Below are 15,973 nucleotides of genomic sequence, written 5' to 3'. Positions count from 1 at the left end.
ATTCCTGAACCAGTAAGTCCTCCTAGAAATAAAAGGACCAGAGAGTGGTGGTGAGGCACCTTGACTTGTCTCATATGTTCAGCTCAAGTTTATCATAACATGAAGTGTGTTCAGTGCTGTACAATATAGTTACAGTATTTTTGGACCTGAAATGGATTTTTTCAGCTTTGGTGGGAAGCTGTGCTACAGGATTCATGGCAGGTCTTATTTCAAGTAGAGCACCACAAATCTAAATTTATGCAATCTATTGAGGACTTTTGGGTAACTTGTCGGTTTGCCCTTTTGATATTTTCAGAAAGTTAATTACCTGCAGAAAGAACAGTAGCACTGGCATTAATCCATTTTGAAGCGAAAAAGGTAAACTGTCAAATTCTGAAAGGATGGTCATCGTAAGATTTTGGTTTGCATTTGGGTGTGGTATGGAGATGTAAAGTGATGAAATATTTTCCTACTTATGCTACAACTATGTAGTTCCAAGATGAGAATGTTAAACAGCAGCCTCCAAAGATGGATAGTTTTTATACAAAGTGGTCCTAGACAGACCAGAATAGAGAAGTGCTCTGCTCTTCTTATATTGGGGAAACTCCAGGGCACAGTAGGTTTGTAGACAGCGAGTCATGTTAAATGAGAGGAGGAGTTACCTGGGTAATCTTAGACCTGTCAGTCCTGGAAAAAGGACTTCAGCTGACTTACCCAGTTGGTGCATTGAAGAACTTATCTATATTCCTATTTCATTTGGTGTCCAAAGTTGTAAAGTTCTGGCAGCAAAGCTAGCTTAGTCAGCTCTTCTTGCTTCTTTCTGATTCCATGCTGCTCTCTTGAGTTAGGCTGGTAAAATTCTGGATTAACTCTGAAAGTGTGGTTTTCTCTTTGGTTGACTTGGTAACTCCATTGGTCCAGATGGTACACCTTTTTCTAGGGCTGTATGTGGGCTGCTTAAACTGACGGTGCTACAAAAATGAATACTTGACAAAACATCTTAAATAAGTTGTTTTCTAACTATCTCCTTACTATCACACTTCAATAAATTTGAGGGTTCAAAGCATATAAAATATGGCTGGTATTTTGCAGAATTGCTATTTATGCTGTATTTTAAATATTTTGTCCTCTGATGCCAAACAGATTCTTACAAGAAGTTTTTTGACTCTTGTACTGTGTCACACAGATAGCCCTCATTTATCCTACCCTAGTTTACTGAACTTTCCATCATAGAAACATATTTGTATATCCAGTGATTTCTTTCCTGAAGAAAGGGATACATTGTAGTGCTTTATTTTTGTTTGACCATATATACTACGTTTTGTGTTTTTTTTCCTCATGACATTCTCATAAATTCACAGATTGGCTGCTACCTTGGGTTTGCACTGACGTGGCAGTGTCTGCTCCAGAAATGCACAGATGAAAAGAACAGGTTGGTTTAAAAAATTTTTAAAAATTACTGTTCATTTATTACAGTTTCAAATTATGGTGTCCAGTTTTGCCTCTTTCCCAATACAAAAGAAATACTGAAAAGCAGAAGAAAGGTGAGCAGAGGGCCACTAGGGTGGTATCATGTGCTGGACCATGTGATATTGGAAAGAGGATAAGGGAACTTGGTTTCTTTAGCCTGGAGATGAGAAGACAAGGGAGATACTTAGTTGTTACACATAAGGAGAAGTTCTAGATAAGGTGGAGATATGTTCCTTGCAGAAGGGTACAGTGAAAGGACAATAGGCAACTTTCACAATGGGAAGCAGGTTAAGTTCTAATGGAGCATGAGGAGAAGGTCCTTTCCAGTGCAGGCAGTTAAAGCGCTGGGACAAGTTGTCCAGAGAGATTCTAGAAGCTCCATCTTTGTAGATTTTCCAAATCTGGTTGGAGATGTCCCTGAGCAACCTTATCTAGCTTTGAAGTTCGTCCAGCTTCCACAGAAGGTGGACTAGATGGCCTCCAACTGTCCCTTCCAATTTTCTATGACTTTGATTCTTTTCCCCATAATTTTTTTCTGTCCAGCTTTGGTGAATTTCTCTGGCAGAATTGCCTCTATACTATCAGCCATTTTGATATGTGTGAGCTTTTTTACTGCATTTCTTTATTTCACTCAGTCATCTAATCAATATTTCTGAAGATTCTTGAATATTTCTCAACTTGTGGCAGATAAGCTAAAAGGGAAGCCTTAACTTTGTCAGTTGTGCTACAGCTTAATTTCTGATTATGTCTTAAATATGTATCAAATACACACTCTCCGTGAGCTAAGTGGGGGTTAAATGAAAAAGAAGGATGGAGGGCTGGGTTCTATGCTCTGAATTATTATATATAAATTTTCATATTGACAGATTGAAAAAAGCCTCTGTAGTAGGCTCATCTTTTTTTCTGTTTTGATTTTTTTTTTTTTTTTTTTGTAGCAAAAAGATAAGGGCTCTGGAATCATTAATAGGGATGATTCAGAAATTCCCGTATGGAGACCCCACTTATGATAAGCTGCAAGAAGATCTGGAAAAAATCAGAGGAAAATTTAAACAGGTTTGTAGGATTAAGTTGTTATTTTAGCACAAAATGGTATTAATTTCTGAAAATATTTAGTCTGTAAACCTGCTCAAAACCACAGTATTTGAGCAGAGCCATTATTGTTATCCTTTTGCAATCACAGTGAAAATACTTGAAATTAAGTAAAAATACCTGACAGTTGAAAATTCCCCAACCAATAGCAAATGCAAAATAAAAGAAAAATATTCTTTAAATGAAAACTGAAAATGTTATTTGACAATGAATTACAAGTGGGACCAGAAGAAGAGAAATGGAGGATTTGGGAGCTTTCTTGAACATTCTTCTTGGAAAATAGATGCTTTGAAACACTTTCATGTATTCTTTTTTAGGTTTGTTCAATGCTAAATATTCAGTCCAATTTTAGAATCGGTACTGAAAGATCTTCACTAACATTTTGAATATAACAGATGAAGATAAACATGGATTACCAAAGAAGAAACATTAAAAGAACAGATAACTGGGAAAGTGTTTACTTTTATTTTAAACAAATCAAAATAGTGAAGAGGTGCTAAATATCAAAGGAGAAAGAGAAAAGCATTGAACTTGCAATAGTACTTCTCATGTGTTATTTAACATTTATTATCTCCAGGTTTTATTTAGGATCACTGAAACACTAGTGTGTAAACCTCTTAAATAGAAATACTTGTTTTAATTCCTCACTAGCCTTGCACTGATAGACTAGTTCCTCAAAAGGATTTGCAAAATTTCCTTATTTAAAGAGTATATGTTATTTTTAAATTGTGTATGCAGATCATTCAGTTTATACAATGTGTAGATATTGTAGGTGAAGTAAAATATAATCAATTGCCTGGAGACTTTGCAGTAGGAAACATTTTTGTGGGTAAAGGGTAGAATGATAAATGAAGTCAGAATGTGGAGGAGAAAGATGAAGATACCTGCTCATAAAGTAGCTGCAGCTCAGACATGAAACTTGAACTTTCCACCAGTTTTGCAGACTGGGGAAAAGACCCCACCAAACCCCTCAAAAACCAAACCCAAAAAGCTAGCAATTTAAGTGATCAGCGAGACACACATGACTACCGGAAGAGTTGTGATACTGATTTACTGTATTTATTAGTACATTTGATCATTTTAGTCTCATTCCAAAAAATGGATGTCATCAGCTAAATGTATTCAACTATGTTAGTTTAAGAGAAACACAGTCATTTATTTTACCTGAAAGATGTTTAGATTGGGCTGCTAGATATCTTTGCACACCATTTGCAATACACTTAGGTAATGAATTCTGGAAGACCTTTCATCAGCTGTAACGTATGCATGTCTGGCGAAGTCTAATGGCATAGTGTGTCTTCATAAAGAGAGATTTGACTACTGTGGGTATCAGAGGCTGTATCCACGGCTATCTCAGGTGAAAGACATGTTTTAATATGGCCATATCCTTGAACAGCAGTACTTTGTGCCATCTAGACATCAATTCTGTTTTGCTTGCACAGCTTTTTTATTATACAAGAAAACGAGCAACTTGAATTTTTAAAACATTCACTCTGTATTCATATCTGGGATATGAAGGGCATGCATTCTGCTAAAATTTTTTTATTTTGGACTCTCAAAACAGTTTTGCTGACTGTATGGAGATAGTTGTGTGCATATATATCAATTTATCTCAAAATAATCTTTTAATTTTTGTCTGTTTCCTGAGTATGCAAGTATGCCAATATCAGAGGCTTTTCTTAGGAACTGGCAGCTGTTTAAACACAGCAAAAAACCCCAAACTTTTGTTTAATTGTCTTACATGTGTAAGTGTTCAAAGAGCTTTGATATACATAGGGAGTGTCAGGGCCATCTAGTGGAGGAGGTCATTGTATTGTGTAAGAAATAGATTATAAATAAGAGTTCACAAATATTTATATAGATAGAAGTTGTTACAATAGAGTACAGAACATAAGTATGCATGATACAGCGCTTCTAATTATGTGGTGAAGTTCTTTGAAACAAAGTAGTATTGAGGTAGGATTCACTTGTAGATGTGTCCTCCTTTGAGATCTTGGACAGGAGATGATGGCGTTGATGGTCTCTTCGTTTAGGGCAGTTTGAGTATTAGCTGGCTTTTAATTGTTATACAGCTAAACCAATGGGAACCAGAACAAGCATCAAACTGCAAGTACCTGAAAAGAGAAGCAAAATAAACCAGCATACCCTGTAATCTCATAGGCACATAGATAGAGAGGCACAAAACAAAAAGATCACATACTAGAGGAAAGAAAGCTAATTTGGCTTCATAATCACTTCAAAGAAATCCAAATTTGAAAAAGTTGTCTCTGCATCCACAAACCAGTGTGTTTTTGCAAATCACAGCTATTTTGCCTGTTTACTTCAAAGTAATGAAAGATACTAGATACTCATCTGTGACTGACTCAAAATATTTTTTGCTGAAATCCCTGAATGATGCTTTAAGTAAGCGCTCTCCCCAATCTTGGTTTAAAAAAGGCAGTTTTGTTATTCTTCTGAATGCTAGTACAAGGCGAAGTAAATGCTGGAGGTCTAAGTGTTCGTGTTTTAAAATGTGGCCTTTTTTTGAATCATTGCACATGGTTTACAAAAATGTCTGTAAAAGGGAAGGGATGTGAGAGCTCAAAGTATCTGTGAAGCATTTGATTACTAGAAGTGTATAATACGTAAGTTATATGCAAAGTGCTGCTCTAGAGATTGTATCAAAAACAAAATTACTTTTGTTTGACTAAAGAGAGACGGGATCTTTGCAGATCAAGCAGTTAATGACTTATTTTGAAAATTGATTTGGTGGCTAATTTTCTTGTATTGCTTTAATTTTATTTGTAACAAGCTCATATTAGAATAAATTTATATATTTTTATATATATAATATATATACATATTTAACTGTAAAGATTGTAGCAACCAAGATTTCAGACTGATGTGTGCTAGATTTAGGGTTGTCTATTAGGTCCTTAATTTAGTTCCGTGTGTGTACGTACTGCTGGAGTGTCTTATGCCACGAGTCTGTATTTTTCTGAATATCTTCTGTCTCATGTCTTGTCTGGGCCTGATGGGGCTTATTAAATGAGATACGGTTAAAAATTCGGGTGGATATGTAGTCGTATACTTTCTTTGGTGCCAACTTCTTAAACTGCTTTCTCCAACAGAGTTGTGGGGTTTTCTGTGATGTTCAGGGCTGTAACTGTGGCGTCTTCACAGCATGCTTTAGAGGTATTTTTATACCTTATTTACAGCTAAGGAGTTAAAGCCCAGGTTACATAAAGAATATTGATTTACCTTAACCAACGTGAGATGTCTAATGTGACTTATTCCAAATAATGTTGCATTTTGAGTACTTGAATACTCCAGAATATGCTTCTTGCCCCCGTCAGGAGTGGCTATGAGGGCCTAGCTTTTTTGTGTGTTTGTATTTTTGCCTGTGTTTCTAAGACCAGTCACCTAGAAAATGAGGAACATTACAGTTAGCAAACATCTATGAAAGGTCTGCGCTTACATTGCGTTCTACTTAGGAAAAAAAATGGCTTCATTAGTTTCACACCCTACTTTACTCATACTGTATCTTGAATGGTCAGGACCTTGGTGGAAGCAAGTGTTATGCTGTGGTTAAAGACTCTCTCTGAAGATCTGTGCGTAGAGGCTGAAAAGCTTCTGTGGACTATGGTCATTCAGCCATTTCCTGGTTTGAATGCTTGACTGTGCAACTTAAGTATTGCTTTAAAGACCGGGCGGGGGGGAATACATGGGGGAAAAAGCAATCTTGTAGATTGTCATAGTGACTATTAATAAAGTGGGACATCGAGTTTGTGGCTCTGTGCTGTCTCGTCAAACAGGATTGAAATTTTGCAGAAGTATTCGATCTGTTAACAACAGTTAAGATAGAAGGATTCTGCTAAAATGATTGAACTTGCTAAGACTTAAAAATATATTGCTGTATTCACCACCTCTAGTTATTGCTCAGTAGTTAGGGTGGAATGTTTGAAACATTTCGCTCACAAATTTCTGACTTGCCCGGGCTGGGTTCTAGCTTGTTTTGTTTCCTCATGATCATCTTAGCTGAAGTTGTAGAATACAGAATTTTATTAAAAGGTGGATACAAAACTAATTCCTGCTAGTGTACTGAAGTCATTGCAGTCCAGAAGACTTATAATTTTTCTTTCTACGACATGTGAAGAGTACAAGAAATAGTGAGTTTTGAGGCATTGGCAGCAAAATGTAAACTCTGACTACAGTTAATTCATTCCCTGCAGAATTGCTTACTGATTCAATGCTGTCTTACAGCCATGGGATCATCAGCTGCTAATACCAAATCAGCCATCACTAGAGCATATAAATCTGACTTTGTAGGTTATCTGTGTCATTGTACTACATCAGCACAGTAAAAAAAAAAAAGATGGAGTTTGTTTAAAGCTTCCTAGTAAAATTCATTAATAAAACACTTGTTCTATCTTCATTAAGCAGCATACTTACTTTCTATTTGTTTTAAACTGTAATGTGAAGGGGATCCATTTCAGCTTTGAATGAAACATCTGTAATCAACGGAAATGGGTGAAATAAATCAGAAAAAAATCTGGGTATGCAGAGTTGTTCCATTAAAAACCAGCCCTGTAGGAGTAGTCTGGCTCATTCAAATCCTATTATGTTTTTCTGAAACAAGGTTATGATGATTTATATGTGGATATGTAAGGAAAGTCTGGCTTCCCAGTTTGGCATGCTTTGTTTGGTTATGTGAGTTTTGATCTGATTGCTATTGAGGCAACAAATATAATAAGCAATAGTGTGTTCTAGTATGCACATAGAACCTGTGCCAACTTATGGTGCTAGCTTTCTGGATATGCCATTCAGAGGAACTAAAACAAAGACTGGTTTAAATACTGTGCTTTTGTAGGATTATTTTTGGTGAGTAAAGTACATGTTTTGTGTCTTTAGGATTTCTAGAAAGGTAGCACATTTTTATTGATTATTTTTAAATAGATAGCTTACCTTGAGTAAAATTAGCAGTTTTAATTTTTTAGTAGATCAGCTCTGAAGTTTATAAAGATACAGGTTTTCTTTTCTGAAGATATGCAAGAGAGAGTTTAACCCTGATGGTGTATTTATGAATGCTTATTTGTATAATATGTACACGTTGGCTGTAAATACAGATGGCTTTCCTGGAATGAGGAGAGGTTCGCCTGTCAAAAGTCTGCCTGCACACTAATACTCCACAGTGTTTTAGAGTAAGAACTGATACCCTTTTAAGATACATGACTTACCCTACAGAAAGAGATCAAATAATCTGCATTTTCAAGGTTTTAAACCCATAAATCCTGTTCTGTTGACATCTTTTTGTTCTGTATGCATCTAGGACTTTTTGAGTCCTTTTTGAATGTAAAGTTTTAATACCTTTCTTCACATTAAGATATTACAAGGAAAGAACATTAAAAATGGAATCTTTTCTTTATAAAAATCATGCAACTACAGGCCTGGATCTAATATTTATTTACTCACAAGCTGCCAAAGCTGTATATTTTATTAGATACAGCCTTCTGTTTTAAGATCTAATTTAATAATCTTAGATTCTTTTCTAGTTCTTTTGAGTTTATTCTCAAATAAAAGGTGCCTTCTCCCTGGGTGGCTTGTTTGAACATTTGTGGGATTTTTTACAATGTCCTGTAACTGCTTGGTAGTGTTACACACTTGAAAGGGAATGCTGATGATATGAACAAATGTCATTTTCTGGAGATAAAGGTGTGGGCAAGCAAGATGAGGATAAGACTCCGTGTCAGGGTAATTGCTTTCTTGAACAATTTCTGCAATGATAGAAGCATGAAGCACTACACATTGTTGTCGAAGTGCTAGTGTTGGGGTGTCTGATGATCTTAAGGATAGAGTTTGAAATCTGCTGGATTATTAGAATTATCTGAAGTCCCTCTGGATTACAATCTTTATTTCTGATGCGCGTTTGTTCAGGGCACTTCAGAGAGTTTGTAAGAAAGCTGGATAAGGCAGATACAGTGTCATGCACACATTGCTCTATCTCATTCTGATCCTCTTAAAGAGAAAGGCTTTGGTTTGAAACAGAAGTTTTAATATTTCTGCTAATGTTATAGTTCTTCATATTCTTGATGCTACTCAGTATGAACGTTCATTCCTTTTGAATACTGCGCCTTGCAACTTCTTATGGCAATGGGTTCTGGTCTAAACTTCAGCTTTCACAGTTTGGCAAGTGACCATGAAGATTCTCATTTTACAGTCTGACAGAGTTGTTTTTTTAATGGATAAAGTTATGACAGTACACATTACCACAGAAATGTATATATCGCCAGAGAAGATGGAGATTTGGGAATTGTGAAATGAGTTCTGTGGCAAGTTTCCCGTTGCACGTTTTGGTGTCTAGGATTGACGTATAAAGGCCAACTAGAGCAATCTGGTACTGCAGCACTTCAGTGTGTCCCAGTGTTTGGAACTGCAGAACCAACTCAGCCTCTACTGACATCAAAAATAATAATAATAAAAAAGCTTTGTGCGGTATTTTGAAAGCGGTCTTCTAAGTATGTAACTCCATGTGCTCAGACTTGAAAATAATGGTTTCTTTAGCAGAGACAAGAAGATATCTTGGAGCTTTTGGATTCTTAAGGATTGTTTAGAGTACACTGTGCAATATGGTGATATCTGGGATAAAATTAAAGCCATCTTAATGCATCAGAAAGAGTATCCCTGTGTTAGAACAAAGCACTGATCTAGCTGATGTACAATGCTGTTAAACGAAATGAGCTCTGTCTAACATGACTTATGCAGTTACTTCATTTGTAGCCAACTTGAATATCTCTTTGGCATCACACTGAATATTCCTGCCTTAATCACAGGAATGTTTATTCCCTAAGTGTAATAATTACATTCTTGCAGCATTTTTCATCCTAAAATTCTTTTAGGTACTTTACAACTCCTGAACATACATATAGCTTTACCAAATGATGTAATACTATGCGGAAGAAAACATGGTCAGTAAACTTATCTGAAACATAGCCCACATAGGAGACTTTGGAGATCTTTATTAACATAAAGTAGTACCTGTTAATTATCATGAATTATATGAAAGGTAAAAAAAAAATCAGCCATAGTAAGTACCAGTTGATTCTGAAGTGGCTTGCTATACCATATTTATAATTGTTCTATCGTATTTCATCCCGTAATATGTCATTCTGTGTATCTGGTTTTGGTGTGGCAAAATTGCCTGCAGAAGATTTCTGAATAGGTATAAGAAATAGCATATAGCTTTTGTCTTGAAAAATTAGAAAGCTTAATTGTAGTTGTGCAGAATTTATATGGATGGCAACTGAAATAGTGATATACTGACTGAAAGAATTAAACTGATATTTATTTATAATAGAATTACAGATTTTACTTTTAGCAAAATGTTTAGGCAGAAAGAAGATTGATTATTCAGGCTCCGCATCCCAGCTCTGCACTAGACAGAATCAACATCAGTATTTGTCCCTGTCTTTCATTTTTTATTGTTTAGTGGCATATTTTGCTGCTTTATCTCAATGTAATAATTGCAATTTTTAACCTTCAGCATCTTCAGGATTCGGGAGAATAATCAACACTGCATGGAATCTTTCTTGATTGTAGGAACTGTGAGTCAGCAACCCTTTAATTTTTTTAGTTGCAGCTATTGTTCCAGCAGCAAGCTTTACAGCTATTGTCCACTGTTTGTCCAGCTCACGTTTACTGGACTGTGGGAACGGATTAGGGTTTCATGGCTTTTTTTTCCTTCTTGCATAAACTCTTGATCAAAGACATTCCTTGGATGACAAAACACTGTATACTGTGTCACACAGTCCTGACCAGACTGCACGAACAGTAGTTTAAAAACACATGCCTACATTGTTCTCTAAACTGGCTTTTTTTTTTTTTGCAATGTATGTGCAGACATTGAATTTTTGAGACCACATTTACCTCCTTTAGAAAACACATACAGAAGTTATTGTTGTTAAGCACTTGTCAGTTGCTGAAATACAAGTAAAAAACAAATTACTATTTGAAACTAAAAATTGATATAGTAGTATGTCACTTTTAAGCAGAGCTAGAGGGTATGTCTGCAGTATATTTCCTTCTTGAGGAGACCTTGGTCGTGGTGCAGTTGGTCACTGGTGTGACTGTACTGGTCACGGTGTACTGTAAACCTAAAACCGCATGGACTTAGAGCATCATTTTCTGTGTCCTACCCAGAACACCTGAGTAAGTTGGAGAGCGATTTGAGCACAGTTTGGGAATTCATAACCCTGCTTCACCATAGGTACACTGTTAGAACCACATGTTGAGGATCTGGCCCGTTATAGTTGCATGTCTTGCTCTTTTAAGTTCTCTTATGCAATAAGATGAGGACAAGCTTCGCAAAAATCCAGTAGCATCGTTATTTCTCAAACTAAGGAGAAAGAGACAAATCGTGTTTGAAAAAGTCTCTCCACATTTTTCTCTAAGAGCTTTGACTTGTGGTTTGCCTGAAATCTCCTTCAGCAGAAGCATGGGAGAAGTGGAAAGAGATCCCTGAAGATGCCCTAAGCAGGCCTACAGAGAGATTTAAAAACATGGAGGACTATATTCAGGTGATTGGAAAGTTGTCTGAGGATGAGAGAACACTTGTGTTTCCACAAACATGTGAGGCGCTGCATATACTTGTTTGATTCAGTAGCACTATTGAGCACTGTCATGCAGGAGTGAAGGCAGGTGAACTCTTTCACTTACGTTAGAAAGATACTGTCCATGAGGGAGGAACCTTTCTGATCCTTTGCAGTCCAAGGGTCTCCATGAAAAGAGAAACCTGAATTAATATGTGACTGATAGATGTATTGTCTAAAAGGAACAAAGTGGTCATAGTGAATGACTGAAACAGCTACAAAAGTATTGAGTCAAAAACATTAAAGAAATGTATTATAAGAAATAATGTTTACTTTTGAGGAAATAATTGCTGATGCCTTCTGGAAATCTTGGGAAGATGTTATGTCTGTGCATATAAAAAAAACTTACCTATATTTAACAGTATACATTTGCTGAAGAGCTGATCTTTGTATTTAAAGTAGCCAGCAACCAAATCTAAAGAATTATGGCTTGCGGGTGTTCAAGGAGCAAAAAAGCTGTTCAAAAATAAATAATACCTGGTATTCAAACAATTCATAGTGATAAAATCTAATAAAAGGAGAAATAAAACATCAAAAAGCTCAATTGTCCGTTTCAGACAGTTTGCCATCAGAGTAGTGACTCGGGACACTAGGTCACTCGTTCGGTGCTGGCTCAGGTGAGTTGTCGTAATGCTCTAGTGGTGGTTCCGTGGTCTTTGTTAAATGATTTGCCCATCTCAGCCCAGCTTCTTGAAGACTGGTGCTGATGTTACTTGTAACATCCTTACGGTGAGTAACGTGCTAGCTGTCGTAGGAGACCAAGCATTTAGTGGTGTATAGGTTGTGGATGGATTAAGACAAGTGTCACAAGGCAGCCAGGTGGGATGGATTAAATAGCAAAACCGCACCGCGCAGCAACATACAATCTAAAATTTATTTACTTAGGTTGGGAATGGTGAGTGGATAGCAATTTCCATTCTGTCATGCATGCGCTACACATACAAGTCAAAGCCCTAGACCTTCACCACACGGACCCAGGAGAAGAGTTCTCCTGCTCCAGCTAGTCAACATGACAGGTCCTGGCTTGGAGTGTGGCCTGTGCGAGTAGCGATTCCTCCTTTGGTTTGGGTTTCTTGATGGTATTAGATATCTGTACCTGGAGCTCGCTCCAATCCTGAGGGGTTACCCTCTTAACCAGTTACTTCTTTATATATTTGTCAGCACAAGGTGACAGACCATTCTTTTTCCATATCTAAGGCCAGTTACTGGTGGGGAGGAGGTTGCTATTGCCCTCTGGTCACCCACCCTGAATGTGTTACCAAGTGTGAATTTAGCAACAGTTGCCTAATGAAGTTCTTTGCTGCTTTGTTTTCAAGTTCATGCCAGATTAGTCAGAGCTGAGCAGATGTAGTCAAGGTCCCATTTGACTGAGCTGTCTTTGGCTTTCAGGTAGGCTTCACCCTTTGACAGACATCTTAGCAGGGAAGATTGTACTGTGACAGTCCGTTAGCATACATTTTAAATATGGTGGGAATATAATTTCCTGCTGCAGACTTCAAGTGAGTGAAGAGAGTGGTATTCTAGTTTTGAGATGGATCACTACGTGGTGGTTTTTTAAATCTGAAACAGTAATTATTGTATTTCTTCAAGGATATTATCATAAATAAGGAAAGTAATATAAGCCATAATTAAAATAAGAAGAGAGGTGAAATCCACACAGATGTCTTTTTTTTTTTTCCTACTGTATTAAGAGGGAAGACCACTAGCAGGCACTAAACAGTCTCCTGTGTCCAGAGAGGCAACTTGAGAAAATGAAAGCTGTTGTGTTGGTCTGTGTATGGTAGTGGCTGCTTCCTAAAAGCACCGTTTTGTGTGTTCTGTGAAGGAATTGATGCTCTGAAGATGACATTAAAACCAGCTTCAGGAGTTCAGTAGAAGTGGTGGTGTGTACCCCAGGAGCAGATCTGTTGCCCACACACTGCAGCTGGTGCTTCTGCATCAGCCTGGCCCATGCAGAGTGAAGATGCTGCCTGAGTGCCTCATTCCTGGTTGTGAGCACACAGTTCTGCCAGTAGTTCCCTCTTGAGGTAAGAGCACTCAGGAAAATGGTGGCTGTGAATACTTGGTGACTTCCCTGAAATAAGAGACTTTTTAATACATAGTCTTCACACAGGCACGAAATAGGACAGATCTAAGTAGGGGTCTGCAGTTGCTAATGGGATCACCAAGAAACTATTTTCTGTTTTCCTTCCATCCACATTAAAGAAACAAAAGGATGACTTTTGTCTTGCTCCTAATTTGTACTCCTTGACCCTAAAGAACAAAATCAGAAGTCTGGCAAGTCTCACATGATCAGTGCAATCCAGTTGACTAATTTGCAGTCCCTTTCTCATCATTTGGTTGGAGTAGTGTTGAACTCAGTCAAAAGCCAGATGGGAATCTATGTTTGCCATGCGAATGCAATTACTATTATCAATTATATTTGTGGGATCGTAAAAATACCATGTTTGTCTGAAGAGGTACATTTCCCTTAAAATGATGCTGGCAGGAATTTGTTAAAATGCCATCATTTATAGCTTTACTGCCTTTGTCCCATTGTAGCTTTTCAATGGCGATGCCAGGAATCTTTATCAGAGTATCTAGCCCACATGCCTGGGTCATTCCTATGACTCCTTTGAAATAATAGCTCCAAGCTTCACTTTCTCCTCCATCTTCTAGAGTTTTCTATCACTTAAAATGCCAGATACGCTTGAATGTAAGTGGATTCTAACTTTTTACATTTAACAGATCTTGTTTAGTCTTTAATAAAGAGTATGCGAATTTAAGTGTTCGTAAACGGTCCAAGCTTGTCAGTCAGTCTGAGTTCAGCAATGGAATTGAGGAGGTTTTCTGGAGATCTTTTGGAGGTTTTTCTGTGCGCGCAACTCAACCTGATGTAAGAAAATGCAGTATTTTTCCCTTTAATAAGCTACAGCATAGCCTAGCTGAACATGCATATTTTTTGCAGCCTATAGTAAATTGTTTTTCTTGCTACATTCTTGTCTTTCTGCCCTTTGCAATGTGAGTAATACTGGCATAGTTAACCCAACATTCAAATTTAGTAGTCTGCATTTAGAGGTGATGTTTGAGAGAAGGAAAATGTAAACAGCGGAGCTGACTATGTGGGCTTAAGCCTAGTTAAGTCACAGAACACTTCAGTTGGTTTAATAGAGTTTGTAAAGCAGATAGGAAAGGCAAAGCCCCTCTTAACATGTTCAACAAAATAAAAGTTTAAATTTCTCATTTTAATTTTTTATCGGCAAAAAGGTTTCATCCTAAATCAAGAATTCATAAGTATGTCTTCACTCAATTTTCAAACATTTAAAATCAGAGGTATTAGCCACCAGTGATAAAAAAGCGAGGTTTGGGGATGGTTTTTCCTGTTTTTTCTTTAAAATATGCTGAAATTTTGCGGAAAACTAATGAAAGATCTGTGTGGGAAAAATTAGTTGTTTTTGACGGAGTTCAATTTAAGCTTTGGCTTGATCGGTCGCTGTGAATCTGGTTCAGATCTTCTTTCACTGCTATACGAATCTTCCTCCGTGGCCTACCAGTGTAACTTGACCATATTGAGGAGCTCCCCATTTCGAATGGAGAAGAGTACGGGTGACACTATGTACTGCTATTCCTTCACCCACCTGTGATTTTACAGTGAGCCACATGGTTCAGGTTTCTGCCTGAAGTGACTGGGAAACTGCCAGCTAATACAGGCTCAACTGGGATTCTTCTGATGGTTTCACATCCATTGGTAACTGCACCAAGACTAACTTATTTTGCACTAGACTGTAATTAATGTGTTAGGTGTTAACTTGGGAGTCTCGTTTTTCATTTCCTTTGCTGCACGTACTGCATAGAATCAGTTGTAATGTGAAGTTTAGTCAATGAGAAACTGAGGAAGCAGATCCTAGATTTCTAATTTGCAACAGGTGAGACAAGCCTGTGTTTTATGTGGATTGATCTGTTTAAGGCAGAAATATTTTCATAGGGTAAATATTCAAGTACATCGGTTAGAAGCTTGACCGTTCTCAACTAAGAATAAGCTGTATCTGCCATTTTCATCTCTTGTAATAATTAATAAATTGGGACACAGGTTACAATTTTTTCTCATTTTACTTTATAACCATATATAATTTCTGTCCTTCTACATCCAGTTCTCTTTTATATGTTTTTATGAGGCTTTTACATTTTTCTGGTTTATTCCTTGTTATCTTACTGATACAATAGTAAGATGCAAAAGCTGTGTATGAGGGGAAGGGAAGGAAAAGGCAGGTTAACCTTACCACTTTTAAAACAAACTTTCTTCTGTAAAGGTATTCTAGGACACAAAACCTTAACGCTGATAAATAAATACAAACAGGCATTCTGTACCATCCAAGACCTACTTTATTTTACGTTTGATTGCTTTACTCTGGGTAATTACTTTAGATGTGTAAAAGAAAGTCTTCAGCAAAAAAATTATTTTGCTTTTTTAAGCAGTCAGGGCTTTTTTTTTTTTTTTAAGGGCAGTCACCTACCCATTGCTAAAAATGCCTACAGTTTCCAAAAGGTTTTCAGCATTGCAACTACTAAAGCACAGAGAGTCAAATTACTCACTGCATCAGGTAGTTACTACCATTCAGCATTCATGAAGGGAATTAAAAAAAAAAAAAAAAAAAAAGACACCAAGCAGCAGACACTGGGTTTTACCAATTTTATTTCTAGACTTTAGTTTTTTTGCTGGAAACTTGTCTGTTACAGGTCTGTTGGTGAAAATGTGCATTTCAGACCAGTGATGCCAATAAGTACAATATAAAAATGTACAAATCTGAATTGCTTGCTTACTACAGATTGTT

The 15,973-nt window shown here is 37.0% G+C and overlaps 1 protein-coding gene across 1 annotated transcript in view; it reads left to right on the top strand.

Moving 5' to 3' along the window:
- The window catches only part of ORAOV1 (oral cancer overexpressed 1), a 4,027-nt gene extending 1,036 nt beyond the window's left edge, over positions 1-2,991 (top strand). Inside the window, exons 3-5 of the mRNA XM_010282567.1 lie at positions 1,341-1,411; positions 2,385-2,502; positions 2,856-2,991. Coding sequence (XP_010280869.1) covers positions 1,341-1,411; positions 2,385-2,502; positions 2,856-2,924 — 258 coding nt within the window. The 3' untranslated portion in view covers positions 2,925-2,991. The remainder of the gene's footprint in view (positions 1-1,340; positions 1,412-2,384; positions 2,503-2,855) is intronic.
- Positions 2,992-15,973: the final 12,982 nt, after the last annotated feature.

The sequence above is a fragment of the Phaethon lepturus genome, unplaced genomic scaffold (genome assembly GCF_000687285.1).
Source record: "Phaethon lepturus isolate BGI_N335 unplaced genomic scaffold, ASM68728v1 scaffold40802, whole genome shotgun sequence".
In the NCBI taxonomy this organism is placed as follows: Eukaryota; Metazoa; Chordata; class Aves; order Phaethontiformes; family Phaethontidae; genus Phaethon; species Phaethon lepturus.
This window is presented reverse-complemented; position numbering and strand designations above follow the sequence as displayed.